This window comes from Folsomia candida, unplaced genomic scaffold (assembly GCF_002217175.1).
Source record: "Folsomia candida strain VU population unplaced genomic scaffold, ASM221717v1 Fcan01_Sc004, whole genome shotgun sequence".
Lineage (NCBI taxonomy): Eukaryota > Metazoa > Arthropoda > Collembola > Entomobryomorpha > Isotomidae > Folsomia > Folsomia candida.
The window spans coordinates 6,531,408-6,547,227 of NW_019091196.1; the positions used below are offsets into that span (position 1 = coordinate 6,531,408).

The 15,820-nt window shown below is 43.5% G+C and overlaps 5 protein-coding genes across 7 annotated transcripts; 3 read left to right on the top strand and 2 right to left on the bottom strand.

Moving 5' to 3' along the window:
* Nucleotides 1-60: 60 nt before the first annotated feature.
* LOC110848121 lies at nucleotides 61-6,758 on the bottom strand. The gene is made up of 11 exons (XM_022095243.2): nucleotides 6,453-6,758; nucleotides 5,513-6,388; nucleotides 5,109-5,404; nucleotides 3,582-3,667; nucleotides 3,191-3,334; nucleotides 2,379-2,523; nucleotides 2,135-2,314; nucleotides 1,972-2,060; nucleotides 1,424-1,718; nucleotides 1,211-1,357; nucleotides 61-1,126 (listed from the first exon to the last, which is right to left on the bottom strand). Exons 1-11 carry the CDS (start codon nucleotides 6,703-6,705, stop codon nucleotides 527-529), a joined length of 3,111 nt encoding a protein of 1,036 aa, XP_021950935.2. The 5' UTR covers nucleotides 6,706-6,758; the 3' UTR covers nucleotides 61-526.
* Nucleotides 6,759-7,261: 503 nt separating this feature from the next.
* LOC110848120 (activating signal cointegrator 1 complex subunit 2) lies at nucleotides 7,262-10,590 on the top strand. Its single transcript, XM_022095242.2, has 7 exons — nucleotides 7,262-7,511; nucleotides 7,583-7,933; nucleotides 8,008-8,229; nucleotides 8,320-8,480; nucleotides 8,546-9,062; nucleotides 9,138-9,355; nucleotides 9,426-10,590. Exons 1-7 carry the CDS (start codon nucleotides 7,410-7,412, stop codon nucleotides 10,135-10,137), a joined length of 2,283 nt encoding a protein of 760 aa, XP_021950934.1. The 5' UTR covers nucleotides 7,262-7,409; the 3' UTR covers nucleotides 10,138-10,590.
* Nucleotides 10,591-10,679: 89 nt separating this feature from the next.
* On the top strand, nucleotides 10,680-12,681 carry LOC110848701 (CLIP domain-containing serine protease 2). Of its 3 annotated transcripts, none has more exons than XM_022095977.2 (9): nucleotides 10,680-10,886; nucleotides 10,966-11,295; nucleotides 11,357-11,404; nucleotides 11,478-11,583; nucleotides 11,655-11,839; nucleotides 11,923-11,994; nucleotides 12,064-12,093; nucleotides 12,157-12,260; nucleotides 12,321-12,681. In XM_022095977.2, the coding sequence occupies exons 1-9, from the start codon at nucleotides 10,808-10,810 to the stop codon at nucleotides 12,540-12,542; spliced, it is 1,176 nt and encodes a 391-aa protein (XP_021951669.1). In that variant the 5' UTR covers nucleotides 10,680-10,807; the 3' UTR covers nucleotides 12,543-12,681. The 3 variants fall into 3 exon arrangements, with proteins under 3 accessions (XP_021951669.1, XP_021951667.1, XP_021951670.1); XM_022095975.2 differs by having other exon boundaries at nucleotides 10,681-10,886; nucleotides 11,357-11,407; XM_022095978.2 differs by lacking the exon at nucleotides 11,357-11,404 and having other exon boundaries at nucleotides 10,681-10,886.
* A 49-nt stretch (nucleotides 12,682-12,730) lies between these two features.
* LOC110849003 lies at nucleotides 12,731-14,701 on the top strand. The gene is made up of 2 exons (XM_022096378.2): nucleotides 12,731-14,389; nucleotides 14,466-14,701. The coding sequence occupies exons 1-2, from the start codon at nucleotides 12,862-12,864 to the stop codon at nucleotides 14,621-14,623; spliced, it is 1,686 nt and encodes a 561-aa protein (XP_021952070.1). The 5' UTR covers nucleotides 12,731-12,861; the 3' UTR covers nucleotides 14,624-14,701.
* Nucleotides 14,636-15,786, bottom strand: LOC118435169 (UPF0193 protein EVG1-like). The gene is made up of 3 exons (XM_035850652.1): nucleotides 15,567-15,786; nucleotides 15,263-15,492; nucleotides 14,636-15,195 (listed from the first exon to the last, which is right to left on the bottom strand). Exons 1-3 carry the CDS (start codon nucleotides 15,760-15,762, stop codon nucleotides 14,698-14,700), a joined length of 924 nt encoding a protein of 307 aa, XP_035706545.1. The 5' UTR covers nucleotides 15,763-15,786; the 3' UTR covers nucleotides 14,636-14,697.
* Between the last annotated feature and the right edge of the window lie 34 nt (nucleotides 15,787-15,820).

Genomic DNA, 15,820 nt, shown 5'->3' on the forward strand with positions numbered 1-15,820 from the left:
CCAGACGAGGAAGTTCAAGGTCAAATATGATTATGATCATGAAATTAATTTCAACGAGTGTTTTTTTTTAAGAATAAGCAATTTAATTGAACAATCTTCAAATCTCATCGTCAGATTATTTGGATCTCGTCGCGATCACTCTCTTTCCATTTCACACTGTACATGAATACTTGATTGGTTAATATTTCAAAACAATTAATAGGATGATATTTTGTTAATAAAATCGGGACATTCTTCCTGACGTTGAGTTATAGTTATCACAACAATAAGTTATACTATGAAAAGTTAATCGTTGTTAACAGTTTATACACCATTTCATTTCCGAAAAGTGTACATAAATATAGCACCAGCGGCGACATAGCACGATTTCAAGCATGTTTAGCGGAATTATTAATAAATATTGAATAATAAATTACTTATCAATCGTTTTTGTAGCACATTCATACATTCAGCTTGTCAGTTTTTATTTAAAAAACACCGGAAGAAGTCAGATCCAGTCCAGCGAGATTCAAAGACCTCAAATATTTTACGGGGACGACACGATTTCTTCGACATACGTTGCCGGAAATATTCCTATGGCGCCGTGCAACTCGCCCAACCACCAGCCATCCTCCTGCTTATCGTGAATATTAATCTCCTCACCGACGCGGATGGACAACTCGTCAAAGAGATTGGCTTCATAGTCGTAGATCGCTCTGCATTTCCCGATACTTGGTCCATCACCACTTCCAGGGGACGTGGGGGATCTCGTCATACTGGGCATGACCACTTGGACGGACTCGACCTCCTTCAAGTTGGATTCACCTCCTCCACAAATTTCGTCCTCTTCTTCCAAGTGGGCCGAAGTCCCGTCCGCCTTGCCGCGTTGGTGTGGAATGGAAGAAATGGATGATGACGACCAATTATTAGTTGTGGGCGAGGGGATGATGACGGGGGAGAGGGCGAGACACTCCTCCCGTGCCCATGACGGGACTTTCAGTATTGTTTGGGGCAGCCCCTGCTTGTCCCGTTGGTGACGCATGTACTGGGAAATGGGGTAGTTGCTCCGTGGTCGAGATTCGACATCGGCCATGACATTGTCCACTTTGGCGCGGGCAGCTTCAAGGTAGAGGAGCATGGAGCGGAGCTGGAGGATTAAAAATAATAATAATAGTAATCGACTTTGAAGAAGACGAAAAATTTGACGAAATTAGTAATGTGTGACAATTACATAGTAAAGCTTATCAGCAATGTCGTGATGCGCATTGTCCGGCGTGGGCGTGTCGGCGACAGCCTTGGCCAGATTTTCGACCCCGACGGCTCCCTTCTTTTCACGCTCCAAGTCTTGAGTAATGAGATATAAGCATTTCTCGAGAACCTGTGCATACAAATAGGTCAATATTTTTCATATTTATTATCACAACCTTTATAAATTGAATCATACCTCCCGTCGTCTCGCCTTATTCATTAGATTTGAGCTGTCCTCCGCATAAAAGTCGGGTAGCAGCTGTTCCGCACCCACATGGCGGCGAATATCTGCCACGCTGGCGAGATCGTCTGAAACAGAGGACGCGTTGATGGGTTCGGTCAGAGATTCGATGCTGTGAATCCAGCGGGGCGTGAATTCTGAGAGATGGTGGAGATACTTGGACGCCATTTCTTTCAAAAGGGAGAGCTTTTCTTCTTCAAGGGTGCGAAGACAGGTCGAACCGTTACGGATGGCCCCTTCCCATTCAAGTCTGGAGGTGAGAAAATCAAGGAGGACGTTAAATTAAAATCGGCAAGTTTCGAATGCAAGATAATTTGAGACTGATTAAGTTTTTATGTAAACTTATGCTTAATAAATATAAATTTTGAAAAGTGCAACGCCATCACATAAAATTTGAACGGTGGAGAGAATATTAAATATATTAGATTCGATTGTTCGATAAATTAAATTAGCAATAAGACGAAAAATGGAGTTTTTAATATTTTTCATATGTTTTGACATACCTTGCCCTCTCTGACCGAATGCAAAACGTATAATAGTCGACATCCCCGCGACGTACGTTCTCCTCCGCTTTGCGACGTTTCGACTCCAACTATTTAAGAGGCAGATTTATTTATAAATTAATTTATAAATTAATTTAATTCCACACTGAATTATTTCGTCTACCTTGATGGGATCCTTGTCCGTGGGAGGAACGTTGAGCAGCCTTGAGCGAGGGCGTCCTTCTGCATTTAAGCGATTATTACTACTAAGTGGTCCACCACCACCTCCACTATTTGCGACGGAGGCATCGTGCTGCTGCAGTTTTTCGAACTCTTTCGAACTCGAAAAGCAGTGTCGTTTGGACTGAAATGGTAAAAAAAAATACGTAAAAATCTTGTAAAAAACTTCATCCTTTTATTTTACACACTTTTGCTTCCGCGAGTCTCCAGTCGGCCAAATTTCGCGTCGTTTTGTCCACTAAAACCTCGACAGATTTGCGAATTTTGTGCTGCGTGTCGGTCGATGTGCGGAGTGGTTTGGCCAATTCGTCTTCCAGGGAGGAGGACCATTGTCTACAAGGCGCAAAAAGTCATTCCTTGTTTCTCATCTATTTCTCATGACATGCTAATTAATTAGTCGTGGGAGTTTCTGGCCTATGTTTCCCATAAGGGGCCGTCCATAAATTACGTAACGCAAGAGGGGGGAGGGGGGGTCTAAGGCTCCAATGATATCGTGCCTATGTTACACATGTTAAAGGGGGGAGGGGGGGTCTAGAAAATCGCGATTTTTGCGTTACGTAATTTATGGACGGTCCCTAATCATCAAAATGGAAACACGGACTCACAAACAAATAGCGAATATAACGGGACAAGGTAAAAATTGGATGGTATCACATTTTTCTCTCAAAAAGTGAAGGAACTGTCACTGACAGATAGTGAACCCGGAATATAATAAAATTTTCTTGTATTATGTACATTTTTACATAAGTGGCATTTCATTTCATGAGCCAAAAAAATCCTCATGTTGTGTCCACTTTTGGCACAGACTACCATTAAATGTAGACACCCACGCCCAAAAATAGCCAGAAATGGAGATTGGCGAAAAAAAACAACTGATTTATTGAAGCTAATTCTTCTCGCATGCAAAGTGACGAGACGACGTGTCACTATTGTCTTTCTTATGAAGGAAGGGTTTTTGACCAATAAATGAGAATGCAGATTAATTTAATTGGCTTAATACCTGTGAAGTTCGGCTTGTGTGTCGATTTGGACGGCGACGGCTTGCCAAGCGTGGGCAACCGAGCCCTTGGCCTCTTTCGATGCCTTTAACAATTTCGCCGACAGTTTAGACAGACCTTTCGCATAGGTGGACTCCAACTCGGACCTATCGACAGGAAATAAATAAAAATCATGTCACTTATCTGCTCAGATAAGAATTTACATGGTGTGACGATATACAGTAATAAATAACGAAACTTGACTAGAAAAAATAACGGATATTGCACAACAAGTTGAGATAACGTAAAAATGTAGTAATTTTGACATGCCGTGTCATGATGACACACGTAACGTGAAAGATTTTTCGCTCTGATGATCTCAAAAAATGTGCAAGTGAAAAAAAATTGGCTCACCTTTCGTGCAATACGACGGCGAGATCTTTGCAAAAATCGCCCCCAGATTTTACCAGGCGTCGGAGGTCTTCAAATTCACTCCCGCCCTGGAACAAAGGAAGGTCATTTGTGCATAATTTATATAATTTGGATAAATATTTAATTATGACTCTGACCAGACGACCAAATTATGCTGTTTGTCAGTACCTGTGTCGCCCTAATTCTCCGCAAAGTCATTTTCTTCTGTCTTGGCGACATTATTGTTTATATTTTCTTCCCAAAAAGGGTCACACCAAATATGGCACAAAAAAGGTCACCCTTATTTAATCCTACCCTCAACTAAACCAAGTTCAACTACAAATTATTATGTCACAAACAAGTCTCAACCCCACATTTATTGCGTGTCAGGCAATCAATTAAGCGAATCCCGTCAGAAATGACCACTGAATTGACCACAATAATTGATTATGATTTACAGATCACAACTAACAGTAAAAAAAAGAACTTGGTCCGACCGGATATCCCTTTTTTACGCGATTAACGTTAACTCTGCACCACAATTACGCGGATGTCCACTCTCTGTGTCCGAGAGTCTATTTTTTTCCTAGCATGCACAGTTATTTGATTGACATAAAATAATAATATGCGTATCACTTGCTACTGGTGGTGGTGGGGATAGGACACAGATTGATAATAGGGGTCAAATACATCTCTCACTTTGTTGTATTTGGAAATCGAGTCTCTATTTGTTTGAAGTCATCGGTTGCAGTAAAACAACTGCCTACTAAACTGGGTGACACACATTAGCCTCAGAGATTCTTCATACAATCGAATCCAACGAACAAACTCTTCTCAAACTCGACTGAATCTGAATAATATAAGAATGAAACTGAAAGACAGACCAAACCACGAAATGAAATGAAATGAAATTGCAATGTGTATGAGATGTGATGTGATGTGATGATTTCTTGGCGATGAGGAAAAAGAAACTAGATAGGAGACGTATGTATGCACAGTTCTATTACATTACCTGCTCACCTGTGCACACCTGTTATGCTTTTTTTCTGTACTTAGGAGAAGGATGGATGGATAGAAGGATAGCAGAGAGATTTAGCATTATTTTGTGTGTATCTAGATACTAGGGGACCTGTGGTGTGGTGTGGTTGGTATTCTTTATTGGTGGTATTGTAGTGGCGTTGGTTGGTGGATTGGATGCATGTAAATGAATAGAGGAGACCAGAAACTGTGAGGTGGTGGTTGGTGGTATCAAAGTCAAAACCACATAATATAATGATCGTTGTTAAAAACTTTTCATTTTAGGATACAAAAGTTAAGAAGGGTAAAAAACTGGCGTGTAGTTAGTTTGCTATCTTAGCAGTTAAAGTAAAGTAGCTTTGTGGAGACGATTAAGAGATAATGAGCATGGATTTGTGCACGCAGGCAGGGGACTGATTTGCATGTCGTCTCAATAATATCCGCATGCATAAATAATAATATTTATTTTTTGTCGTGACACTGACTAATGATTAAGTAACTTGACGGACTGACCTGGTGTGTGTCATCCTTGCTGCTCTTTTTGCTACTAGGGGCGTGATCTGGATCGTCCGAGTCGAGGTTGGGAACTTCGAAGGATGATTTCTTTCCGATACGCCACCTCCGAACGCGGGGAGGAATCAGGGTCACACCGACGCCGGGTTGGTCCAAGGTTTTCAACTCTTTTTGCAGGAGACGACTCATTCTAGCGGAGCGACCGTGGGTTTCGTCTTCGACGGAGGAGCGGCGTCGCCGTTCACGGACGGCTTCCATAACCCGAGGGGGCACGTTGTGTAGGACGCGGTGGATTTCTGCGAAAAACATGACATTGAAATGTAGTATTTATAAGTTTAGATTGTACAAAAATTTATAAACCGGAAGTTGGAATGTGTATGCGTAAGGTGGTTAGAAATTGTTACCTTGTGTCGGCAGGGTGACAACGTTTTGGTAGTGATGTTCCTCTCCAGGACCGGTTTCAGGTCGTTCTTCCCCCCACGACGGGGGGAGGGGGAGAGCATCACTGTGACTTAAGTCGTCCTGTTCGTCTTCAGATTCTAGGAGGAGGAGGACGTCTTTTTCTGTAGCGTCGTTATCGTCAGCGTCGACTTCTTGCTCGTTTTTAGCGATTTCGCCGTCACTCTCCAGTTTGGGTTCTTCGATATCTTGTGCAACTTCCGGTTTTGCTACGGACTCGTCAACTTGATGATGAATTGCTTTGTCCTCTTCCGGTACTGGTTTCATTTCTTCTGGTTTCTGTACCTCTTCTTCATCTCCGTCGATCGGTATGAGAACGGGAGGAAGGACGCGTCTCCCCCACACGAATCTCTTACTAGGCGACGGTAATGACACCTTTTTCTTAATGATTTCCAATTCTTCCGGATTAGAAGCGCACGATGCGAAAGAGTCGGAAGAAGACGACGAATCTGCCGAGGAGGAAGATGACGATGGAAAGCAAGGGACGTCCGGTGACATGGGTGGCTGTGCTGGTGGTGGGGGTGGACTCGTCGCTTCGGATTGATCTGGGCTGAAAATATCTTCATCAATTTCGGGATGATGGGGAAGATAGTTGTGGTGATCTTCGGCTGAGGAGGGAGCGCTGAGGGTCCATTTTGACGAATCGTCGTCCTCATAGTCTTCCTCGGTCGTCCAGGGGGACGCGTTTGTCGTGAAGGTCGTCGTCCTTGGAGGAGTCGGTGTGGGTCCGCCGTATTCAATTCGCTCGTACGAATCATCATCATCGTCCAGATCGGAAGGCGGTTCACCAACGGATGACGCGGACGATGTGGACGAAGTTGCTGGAAGAAGTACATAATTATGCAAATTAGTAAAGAAAATTAAGCATAATGTTTTTAGACTTACATGACACATGGAAAGCCAACTCTTCCAGCAAATCGTGCTTATTTTCTTCCGTCGGACTCTGTAAATCTCTAATGTCCTTGTTCTTGTTTTTATTTTTGGAACGCGAGAGGCCTTTGGAGAGTGAGTTTTTCGCCTTTGTGTAGCATTTTAAGGCAAGAATGCGTCCCCGAGAGGGTGGCGTGGGTGGAACGGGAGGAGGAGGGGGTGGTTCTGCGGGATGGTGGACAATGGTGGACGTCGACGACGACGACATGGTCCCATGTGGCTAGTTGAGTCCCCACCTGATGAACTCGGAATGCGGGTAGTAGGATTTCTGATGGGTATTTCGGTATATACACATAGGTCGCTGATCTGATTTTCGGTTCGGCAACTCCCGGATGATGCTCTAGCTTTCGTTTGTCTACTCTAGAAGAAAAAAGTTTAAGTTCACTTTCCATTTCAGCAGACATGCCCCACACCAGACCACGTTTTGTCTGGTTTGTGTTTGGAAAATGTTATGTAATGATAAAAATATCAAATATGGAAGTGAAATGAGACCGGAACCGGAAATCGGTTAGAGGATCTCTGTCTCAAGTAGGAAAGTTTGTCTCACTTTGTTTATAAAATGCCAAATCCAGAACTAACAACCAAAATGACACGCAGTTGGGTCAAAGGTTATGGGTGGAAATGTACTCATCATCATTTGCATAAATTAATTATGTAAACATTTATGACAGTAGTTTATGTTGAGAATCTCGAATCTCAATCTGAGATTGTTTGAGACAAGTAAATTTCAGCGATAAGAAAGTTGAGACGACAAATTGAGACGAAATCACATCACCACCGGCAAACAGCAACTAAACTCACTCCTCTCACGAAAAACGTATAATTTTTAGTGTATCCGTCTCTTTAGTTGACGTTAAATTAATTGACACCATATTTTTCATCACATAATTAATTTTGTACACCCATCACACGATGGCTTCCCCTCCGGAATTTCCCCCACTGGAACGACGCTTCATCGAAGTGAAGGTGAATGGAGGAGGAGGGATGATTTCAAAAAATAAATATAATGCTCTGGTAAGAAATTTGATTTACAATTTCATAAAAATTTCAGCCCAATTGAAATTTAATTTTTGAAAATCTTTTAGAATAAGAGATGGGCGCCCAACCCCCAGACCAAGAAATGGGTCGAGTTCTACCTCCCCCATCCACGGGCGGATGCAACCCAGCTGGAAAAATGGTCCGAGGCAATGGTCCTGTACACGAAAGATCTCCGGAAGTTGTTGTCCCTGTCACATTACGCCTTCTGGTCCTCGATGGTCTACTGTGAAGCGATTAAGGACCAAGTTTTAGCATCTTTCCTGCGCTCGGCGCCGCGACAGTATGACCCCACTTATGCAGACTATGTGGCACATCCGGTCCTTTGGCCAGTCTATGAGAAACTTTATTTGCTCGTGTTTCGAGTTTATTTAAGATTGTCGACTTTCAAGGAGTCAAAGGTATTGTAAATGATGCAAATAATTATCAAATGTTTGACTTTTACTGTAATGAGCTTGATGTGTATTATGCGTAGGAGGACCACATCTTGCCGGGATATTGGTCTCTCATGATCCGCGACAATGGCCTCATGTCGGTCGAAGTGTTACAAAACTTGTGCACCTTGTATTACTCGGAGGGCAATGTGATTTTCCAAAAAATGTTGGAAAACGTGATAAAACATGACGCTCGGATTTTGCAAGATGTAAGGGCACAAGTTCCCAAGTTGAGGGATAAGTTTAGCGCATTCACCCACCAGGTATGCAATATAATATAATAATTGGTTAGACTAAATAAAAGGGTTGACATTGATATAATATATTAACCTCAATGTTGACCTGTCGTTCAGACTGAAGAGCTAATGAGTGCTGATCAACAAGACTGGGATGAAATCAAGCTGGGTGATATCCTCTGGTTTACACTCGACTCGATGTATTCGCTCCTCAAATTCTGCCAAGCATATCCTCCCGTGGCCGATGTGTTTCTCCGATATCCCGACTTTCTCTCAAAGTAGGATTTAACTAATTAATTAATTAATTGACCAAGTAAATAACGAACTTTTTTAATTTGTGCAGCATGGCCATATCGTACGAGCAGAATACGCGTCGATGGGGGAGACTCATCTCACGTCTACCCTCTCTCACGAAGCAGGTCAACATTTGCCGCACCGCTATCCTCCGCCTTTATCGCTACATTCTCATCAATCCAACGCTCAACTCCGTCGTAGCCGCAAACGACAAAGGACTCGACGACTACTTTGAATTCTTTGCCAACTCAATTGACGAAAAGATCTTTATTCACGATTATGAGAAAAATTATCCGTTCCGTGCTGATATGCAAGGACTCCTCTCGAGAGGAATTTTCGTCGACGAAACCCGCATCGACTACATGGCGAACGCCATCTCAGCCTGTTTCCACTCTTGCGGGGAGGAATATTCTGTCGAAAAGATTGTCGTGGACCCCTTGTACGACCCGAATTTTGATCGGCAGCTGCTTGGAGCATGTAGTTTAGAGCTGAGTGGGGTCGAATTGGAAAGTCTTGTGACGCAGGTGAAGGACTTGCTGCCAGAGTTGCCTAGCTCGTATCTTGAGGTGAGTTCTGCGCACAATTTTACTTAGATTTAATTAATACAGTTAACTAAATAATTATTGTAATTAATTTTATAGGCCGTCCTGAAACATTACGGGTACAAGACGGAGGATACGATCAATGCTCTCTTGGAAGGAAGTGTGCCAGCTCGGTTGGAAAAATATAAGAGTGAAGAATACATCCGCTCTTCGCAGACGACTCCAACACACATGTCGAAAATGGGGAACGCATCGACCAGTGCATCTTCATCAACTGTAGTTAGTTTGCCCGGTGAAAAGTTTCTGCCAGCAAAAGGGTGAGTTTGCTAAATGTAACTAATATGAATTTTATTTAGAATGACAATTTCATCTAATTTTTCATCACAGTGCGGGAAATGATACTTTGGAAGAACAAGTTCTCGACTCCTCCACCAAATCGGCCATCCTCCGTCTCGCCGAACAAGCACAAGAGGAGGCGCGCAAAAATCGGGAAGCAACCCTCCGCCGACTTGCCGGTGATGGTGGAAACGACGGGGACTTAAGTTCAGCCTACATTGGCCAAGACCTCCTTCCCCCCAGCTTTGCTACCGATATCGACTACGAGGATGAGTACGACGACACGTATGACGACGTAGGCGCCGGCATGACTGAACCAGACAATGCACCCACCGTGTTCAAACCTTTGAATGTGAAGAAAGCAGAAATCATGGGGGCAGCTGGTCAAGCGTCGGGTAATAACAATTATGACGAAGATGACGAGGATGACGACGACGATTCTTCTGTACCAAGGCGACGAGGTGGGAAAGATTTCGAAGCCTTTTGTGAAGATCCAGCCGTCGTGAGAGAGCGGTTTGAGAGGCGACGAGAAGAAATGTACCATCGGAAACATGGTGGACCCAAACCGGGTCAAACACAATATCCATCTTTCTCAGGTCAAGGTCAAGGACCACCTGGAGGACAGAATCGTGATGTCGTGGGACGAGCGAAAGGTCAAGGTCAGGAGAAAGATGTGCTATACAATAGAAGGCAGAAGACGGCAAACAAAGGAGCTGGAGGCAACTTTAAGAAAAGGGCTGACTTTAAGAGGAAAGAGTTTTAAGAGTACTAATAATGTAATTTCAAAACCGAATCAAATATTTTTGTACCCGATGCAAATTACGGTCGATTAATATGAGACAAGACTTATTGACGTATTGCTACAAAATACTTTAAACATATTCTGCAGATTTATATTGATAAGAGAAATTAAACCGGTATTATACGAGAGGTGTTACTTGATTTGATTGGTACAGAACTAATTTTTTCTTTAACTAAACCTGGTCTATAGTTAATTACAATTAAATTATCCATAAAATAAAGTAAATTTGAACATTGTAATGATCATCTGGATACAGCCAGAATAAAATTTATTTCCCTTCCCCAGTGTATGCTTTTTTAAAGTTTGTTTAGTTTATGAGAGAATGGATGGGAACAAAGTTGTTGGTTTTGTTATTTCAAACAGAAAAATAAAAAAGGTTCCCCCGATCTACATAAATATATCGGGCAATAATAATATTGGTTTGACTTTAATGCCTCATTTGCATGACGAGTAGGAAGAGATAAGGATTTGGAAATTAGTGGATGATATGATTGTTGTCTATAATTATGCTACAACTGGACACACATACGATCACATAACTTTGTATGAAATTCACACACATACAATTCATCTTGATTTTTGGTGTATCGTCTCTCCGACAAATATTTTAGAATTTCAAAACAAAATAGAAATGTGGACACTGCAAAACGGTTGGGTGACCTTATACCTGGCTGCATTACTTATCAGCACGAAGGTGACCTGGGGCCAACGTAAGAGAGCAATGAGCAATTAAACCTCCAGTGTAGATAAGTATGTAATTATGCAAATTTGATATTTCTTTATGCGTAGAAAGGACTTGTACTGGATCGGGGGAGACCTGCGTCGTCCTCTCTTCGTGTCCCCCACTCCTCAAGCTTCTCGAGCCACCCGTTGATTTTGATAACCTTCGCAAGCTGCAAGAATCGACTTGCGACGAGGCCGGAGCAGAACCCAAGGTTTGCTGCGTTATTAAACGGGAGGAGGGAAAAAGTCAAGGAGGAGATAAGGGCTCATCGACACTGGATCGGATTCTAAATCATAAAAATTTGCACCTTCTTCCAACCTCGACATCTTGTGGAAAGTCAGACCCCGTCGAACTCACGCCGGACAGAGTGGCTGGAGGGACGGATGCAGGACTAGGTTAGGTTTAAATTAATTAATTAATTAGTTAAATACAGATTAATAACTTACTTATAATTAGGTACTTATCCATGGATGGTGCTGGTGGGGTATACGATGACATCCAGTAGTGGTACCGGATGGGAATAGTTATTTCTTACCGGTAATTAATATGGCCTTACATTTTTCATCATCCTTTACAGGTAAACCAGGCCCAATTCAGTATGGGTGTGGTGGAACGTTGATAAATTCGAATTATGTCTTGACCGCGGCCCACTGCGTGTCGGGGCTTCCTGCCGGATTTTTGCCGTGAGTTGCTTGATTAATTAATTGTGCAATTAAAAACTGACCGTAGTAATGAAAGTTATCTTTTCACACAGGACCATTATTCGCGTCGGAGAGTACAATCAAACCGCGGATGTTGATTGTGCTGAGAACGTTTGCGCCCCCAAAGCACAAAATATACCGATCGCGGAAACAATCGCGCATGAAAGCTATGATGTCACGGAGAAGAAGGAGAATGACATTGCGATCATAAGGATGAAAAAACATGTTGCATTGGGGCGTAAGTGCATGTTACGTTTAAATAAATTATTATATGCAGGGAAATACTTTGATAACGACAACCAAAATATTATGTTTTCATAGCGTTCGTTGCTCCAATTTGTCTTCCTCACGGGGAGCGATTGCAAAAAGTATCGGTCCGACCGTGGGTTGCGGGTAGGTCATTCATCGACATGCCTTGATAAGTATCAATTATGCATTTGTGCTTATCTTTGGTCATTGCAGGCTGGGGTCGCACCACTGCAGATAATCCAGGTCAGGTCAAATTATTTCATGTATTTATGTATATGATCAGACTAAAAAAAAAGTGCATTGCAGACCAAACCGCTGTGCTCCAACATGTCAGCGTCCCTTTTCAATCCATGGAGAAATGCAACGAATTGTACGGCGCTGCCCTCGGGAATGAAGTTGATGATGGCAGGGTGAGTTGATCACATTCTAATTCTAATTAAATCGTTGTCTAATTAAAAAAATATCACCAGTTTTGTGCTGGTGGGGAGAAGGGGAAGGACTCATGCAAAGGTGATTCAGGTGGACCGCTGATGCTCGCACTCAAGGCGAAAAGTGCAAATTGGGCGTTACGCGTGTTTCAATTCGGCGTGGTAAGTTTGGGCCCGAAGGACTGCGACACGTCCGCATTTCCAGCTTTGTACACCAAAGTCTCACATTTCATGCCTTGGCTGCTGGACCACCTCAAACCATAAGCACAGTTAAAATTTCTTAACAATATTTTATTTTAGAGTATATAATCCTCAGGATAAGAAGAATGCATTTTATTTTAATTGGATTTACTGTGTAATGTACAGGTTCATAATAATAAGTAATAAACAGTGAGACTTTATACACAGTTAGTGGGTCACCACCAGGTAGGTAACGGAGATCCGGGGTATTTATATCCACAAATGTAACGGGCAGATACCTACATAAATAAGTAACGGGCCCTTTAAAATTTTCCTCCCTGCCTCAAAAATAAGGGCTCTCACTCAAAGTCAGTCTCATCCTGACTTTACTCCGACAAACATCATGACGCCACTACCAATTGCTATCCTTTTTGCCATAATTTCTGTTACCCAGTCACATCCACACCCACTTTCCTCCTCCTCCTCAGAAATACCAGAATCGCAACCAGCGTCGTCGTCATGGGTGGATGCCACCGTCTTCCCTGGGTTCTCAATCACGCAAGCATTCTCATCCCCATCAGTTTCAGTACTGTCGAGATCAGAAGTGGAACCAGTCCTCCCCCTGAAGAATAAGGAAGACAGCACAGCTATCCAGATCGAAGGGCAGGCTGAACCACTAGAGAAGACACCAGAAGAAGTTGCACCACTGGAGAAAACACCACCAGAAGTTGTACCACTGGAGAAGACATCACCAGAAACCGTATCACTGGAGAGCATACCAGAAGCAGGAATGGAAACCAATCAAACTGACAAAATGAAGAATCAGTCCCCCATCTTCTCCCCCGACCCCAATTCAACCTACCTCTTCCCCTACTTGTTCCCCGGTTCTGGCGCTTATCACCCAACGCTGCCCCCACTCCCAAACTTGACGTTGCCCCTCCTCCCACCAATTATTCAACTCCCTTCACTCCCCGGGTCCGGAATATCACGACCTCTCACCCAAGAAGAAGTCCAGGCTGTCATCTCTTCTCACCTACCCTGGACGATAGGCAATAAGGACGATATGGTCAAACCCATCAGAGCACCAGCGAAAAAACCAGTATCAAAACCTGTCATTGTTAACCAGCAACAACAGCAATTACCAACCCATCAAGTTTTTGGGGGCACGAACCGTTTCAACATTTCTTCACCGGGGCAGGGTCAACTCTTGGTCAGTTTTGGAAATAAGAATTCCACGATGACGAAAGAAGAGGATGAAATGTTGAGAAAGGAATTGATCGAATATTTCGGAGATGTGTTGACCGTTTGGGATAAATTGCATGATCACGAAGGTCACAAGAAAGGTCATGTTGAAAATACGTCCATTTCAAATTCCAGTATTGCCAATAATACCAAGGATCCTGCAGAAAATGTGTCCATTATTGCACCACCAGTCTTATCCTCCTCCACGGCTTCATTACAGTCTAACGCCACCACCCCCAAGAAACCTTCAACTGTGCCAAAAGAAAAGTCCAAACCGTCCAAACAGCGTCCCACCTACGGTATCCAATCTCCCTCAAAAGACACTGCCGCCCAGTCACCACCGCGACCCATCATCGCCACCATTTTGAACCCATGGGGAACTATTCCGTCCATAAAATGGCCCTCGTTCACCTCCCTCGTTCACCGTCTCTTCGGCGACAGGAGAGGAAATAATAAGGAGAAGCCTGCCTTGCGACTGGGTCTCCCCGGTCAAGAAGCCGACATGGCTGACACCGTCAAAGCAGCCAATTGTGGTGTCGATGCACCAAACACGCAACCAATTTGTGGATCTGGGCGGAAAGAGAGGGACGCGTGCTCGAGACTTTGTGCAAGGAACGGGTTTTCAGGGGGCATTTGTCTCGAGGAGGTGGAGAAGTGTGTGTGCTACTTGGACGAAGGGGAGCGTTTTGGTGAGAGAAAAAAGCAATTGGTTAATCACTAATTAACTACTAGTAATTAATTAATTAATTAAATTTAATCTTGTAGGACTGCTCTTAAAGAGAGAAAAGGTGCCGGAAGTGGGGGCCGACTGTGATCTCGGGTGTCGTAATCTTGGTGCATATTCTGGATTCTGTGGCGATCTTCCGGGTCATTGTTACTGCGCGGTGCCATACATGACTTCTCCCAATGAGGAATTAGCATAATTTAAATAAATACATCATAATAATTTATTTCTGAACACTAATTAGGTTTAAATAAAATGATTATTATCTTATCGTCAATTCTGATTTTCATTCTTGAGAATTTCTTCAACCTGACTCGGTCGATATTTTTTCCTCCCTCCGTTGGCGAGGAGATCCTTGAGGTCAAACAGTTCCACAACGTGGGTAGCTCTTTCCGGTGAAATTGTCCTCATTTGAGCCACCAAGTCTTTAATCTGACCAATAATTGTGGGATGATAGTCCTTCTCACGCCCCAGAGCGGCAGTCTGTTCCATAAACTCAAGCCGGTCCTTAATTTCAGAGACCAGCTCGAGAAATCTGGTCTCCGAGGGTGAAGAAACCTGGTCGAAATCATCGTCATCCACATTTTGCTGTCGTAACGAGGAAACTTTCAGCTCTGACGGTGGATCTTTTCCGGTTGCCATACGATGGGCGAAACGGTCTTTTTCTTTCTCTTTGTCGATTGGAATGTAGCGTCGGTTGCATCCAACGGGTTTAGCGGTGCGTTCCGAGGCTTGGATCGTGTCCAGGGTCCGACGTCCACCAGGACCGAACTGTGAAGGTAATTAGAAATTAAATTGGTGCTAAGCAAATTATATATGTAGTCGTATATGCACATACTTTACACATGAGTTGCACATTATGTGGCAATTTCGTCCTGTCCATTTTGTTAAAGTTGGGAGGAAGAAGTGGAACTTGAAGTGACCGTGCGGCCCTCTCGGCGTGTCGGTAGCGACACAACTCTTGTCGATAAATGTCACCAGGTCGCGTGGGTAAGGCGTCACCTTTTCGGAGAATGGATTGCAAGCCGGACCGTTGCGTGAAGGTGAGACGACTCTCTGCCATGACATCTAGATATATACGTGGATAAGCGTATATATAAAGATAAGTTATTGATAAGATGACGTGAAAAAATTGCATATACCGGAAAGCAGTTTATTTGTTGCGGGTGAATACATGAACTTTGGTGCGGCCGAGAAAACGGATCGATTCGGTCCATCGATGGGAGACGCGCCGTTCGTGAGGGGCATGAAATGCTTGATCGAAAGTGAGGGCGTGACCGCTGGTGGAGAGATGCGAGGTTGAGGCTGGTACGGAAAGGCGGAGGGAAATGTCGTCATTGTGGCGTATGTAAATTGATGAGATTTTTGACCAGAGAATTGTGGTGGTGGTGGTGGT

Excerpts from the sequence above, each read along its gene's own strand:
- LOC110848121 (XM_022095243.2), bottom strand. The coding sequence starts at position 6,705 with ATGTCGTCGTCGTCGACGTCCACCATTGTCCACCATCCCGCAGAACCA. Across the intron at positions 2,524-3,190 it reads ACACAAGCCGAACTTCACAG|ACAATGGTCCTCCTCCCTGG; the intron begins GTATTAAGCCAA and ends TGCGCCTTGTAG. Across the intron at positions 1,719-1,971 it reads ATTCGGTCAGAGAGGGCAAG|ACTTGAATGGGAAGGGGCCA; the intron begins GTATGTCAAAAC and ends TCTCACCTCCAG.
- LOC110848120 (XM_022095242.2), top strand. The coding sequence starts at position 7,410 with ATGGCTTCCCCTCCGGAATTTCCCCCACTGGAACGACGCTTCATCGAA. Across the intron at positions 7,512-7,582 it reads AAAATAAATATAATGCTCTG|AATAAGAGATGGGCGCCCAA; the intron begins GTAAGAAATTTG and ends AAAATCTTTTAG. Across the intron at positions 8,481-8,545 it reads TATCCCGACTTTCTCTCAAA|CATGGCCATATCGTACGAGC; the intron begins GTAGGATTTAAC and ends TAATTTGTGCAG.
- LOC110848701 (XM_022095975.2), top strand. The coding sequence starts at position 10,808 with ATGTGGACACTGCAAAACGGTTGGGTGACCTTATACCTGGCTGCATTA. Across the intron at positions 11,408-11,477 it reads TACGATGACATCCAGTAGTG|GTAAACCAGGCCCAATTCAG; the intron begins GTACCGGATGGG and ends CATCCTTTACAG. Across the intron at positions 11,995-12,063 it reads GGTCCGACCGTGGGTTGCGG|GCTGGGGTCGCACCACTGCA; the intron begins GTAGGTCATTCA and ends TGGTCATTGCAG.
- LOC110849003 (XM_022096378.2), top strand. The coding sequence starts at position 12,862 with ATGACGCCACTACCAATTGCTATCCTTTTTGCCATAATTTCTGTTACC. Across the intron at positions 14,390-14,465 it reads GGACGAAGGGGAGCGTTTTG|GACTGCTCTTAAAGAGAGAA; the intron begins GTGAGAGAAAAA and ends TTAATCTTGTAG.
- LOC118435169 (XM_035850652.1), bottom strand. The coding sequence starts at position 15,762 with ATGACGACATTTCCCTCCGCCTTTCCGTACCAGCCTCAACCTCGCATC. Across the intron at positions 15,493-15,566 it reads AACAAATAAACTGCTTTCCG|ATGTCATGGCAGAGAGTCGT; the intron begins GTATATGCAATT and ends GTATATATCTAG. Across the intron at positions 15,196-15,262 it reads ATGTGCAACTCATGTGTAAA|TTCGGTCCTGGTGGACGTCG; the intron begins GTATGTGCATAT and ends TTACCTTCACAG.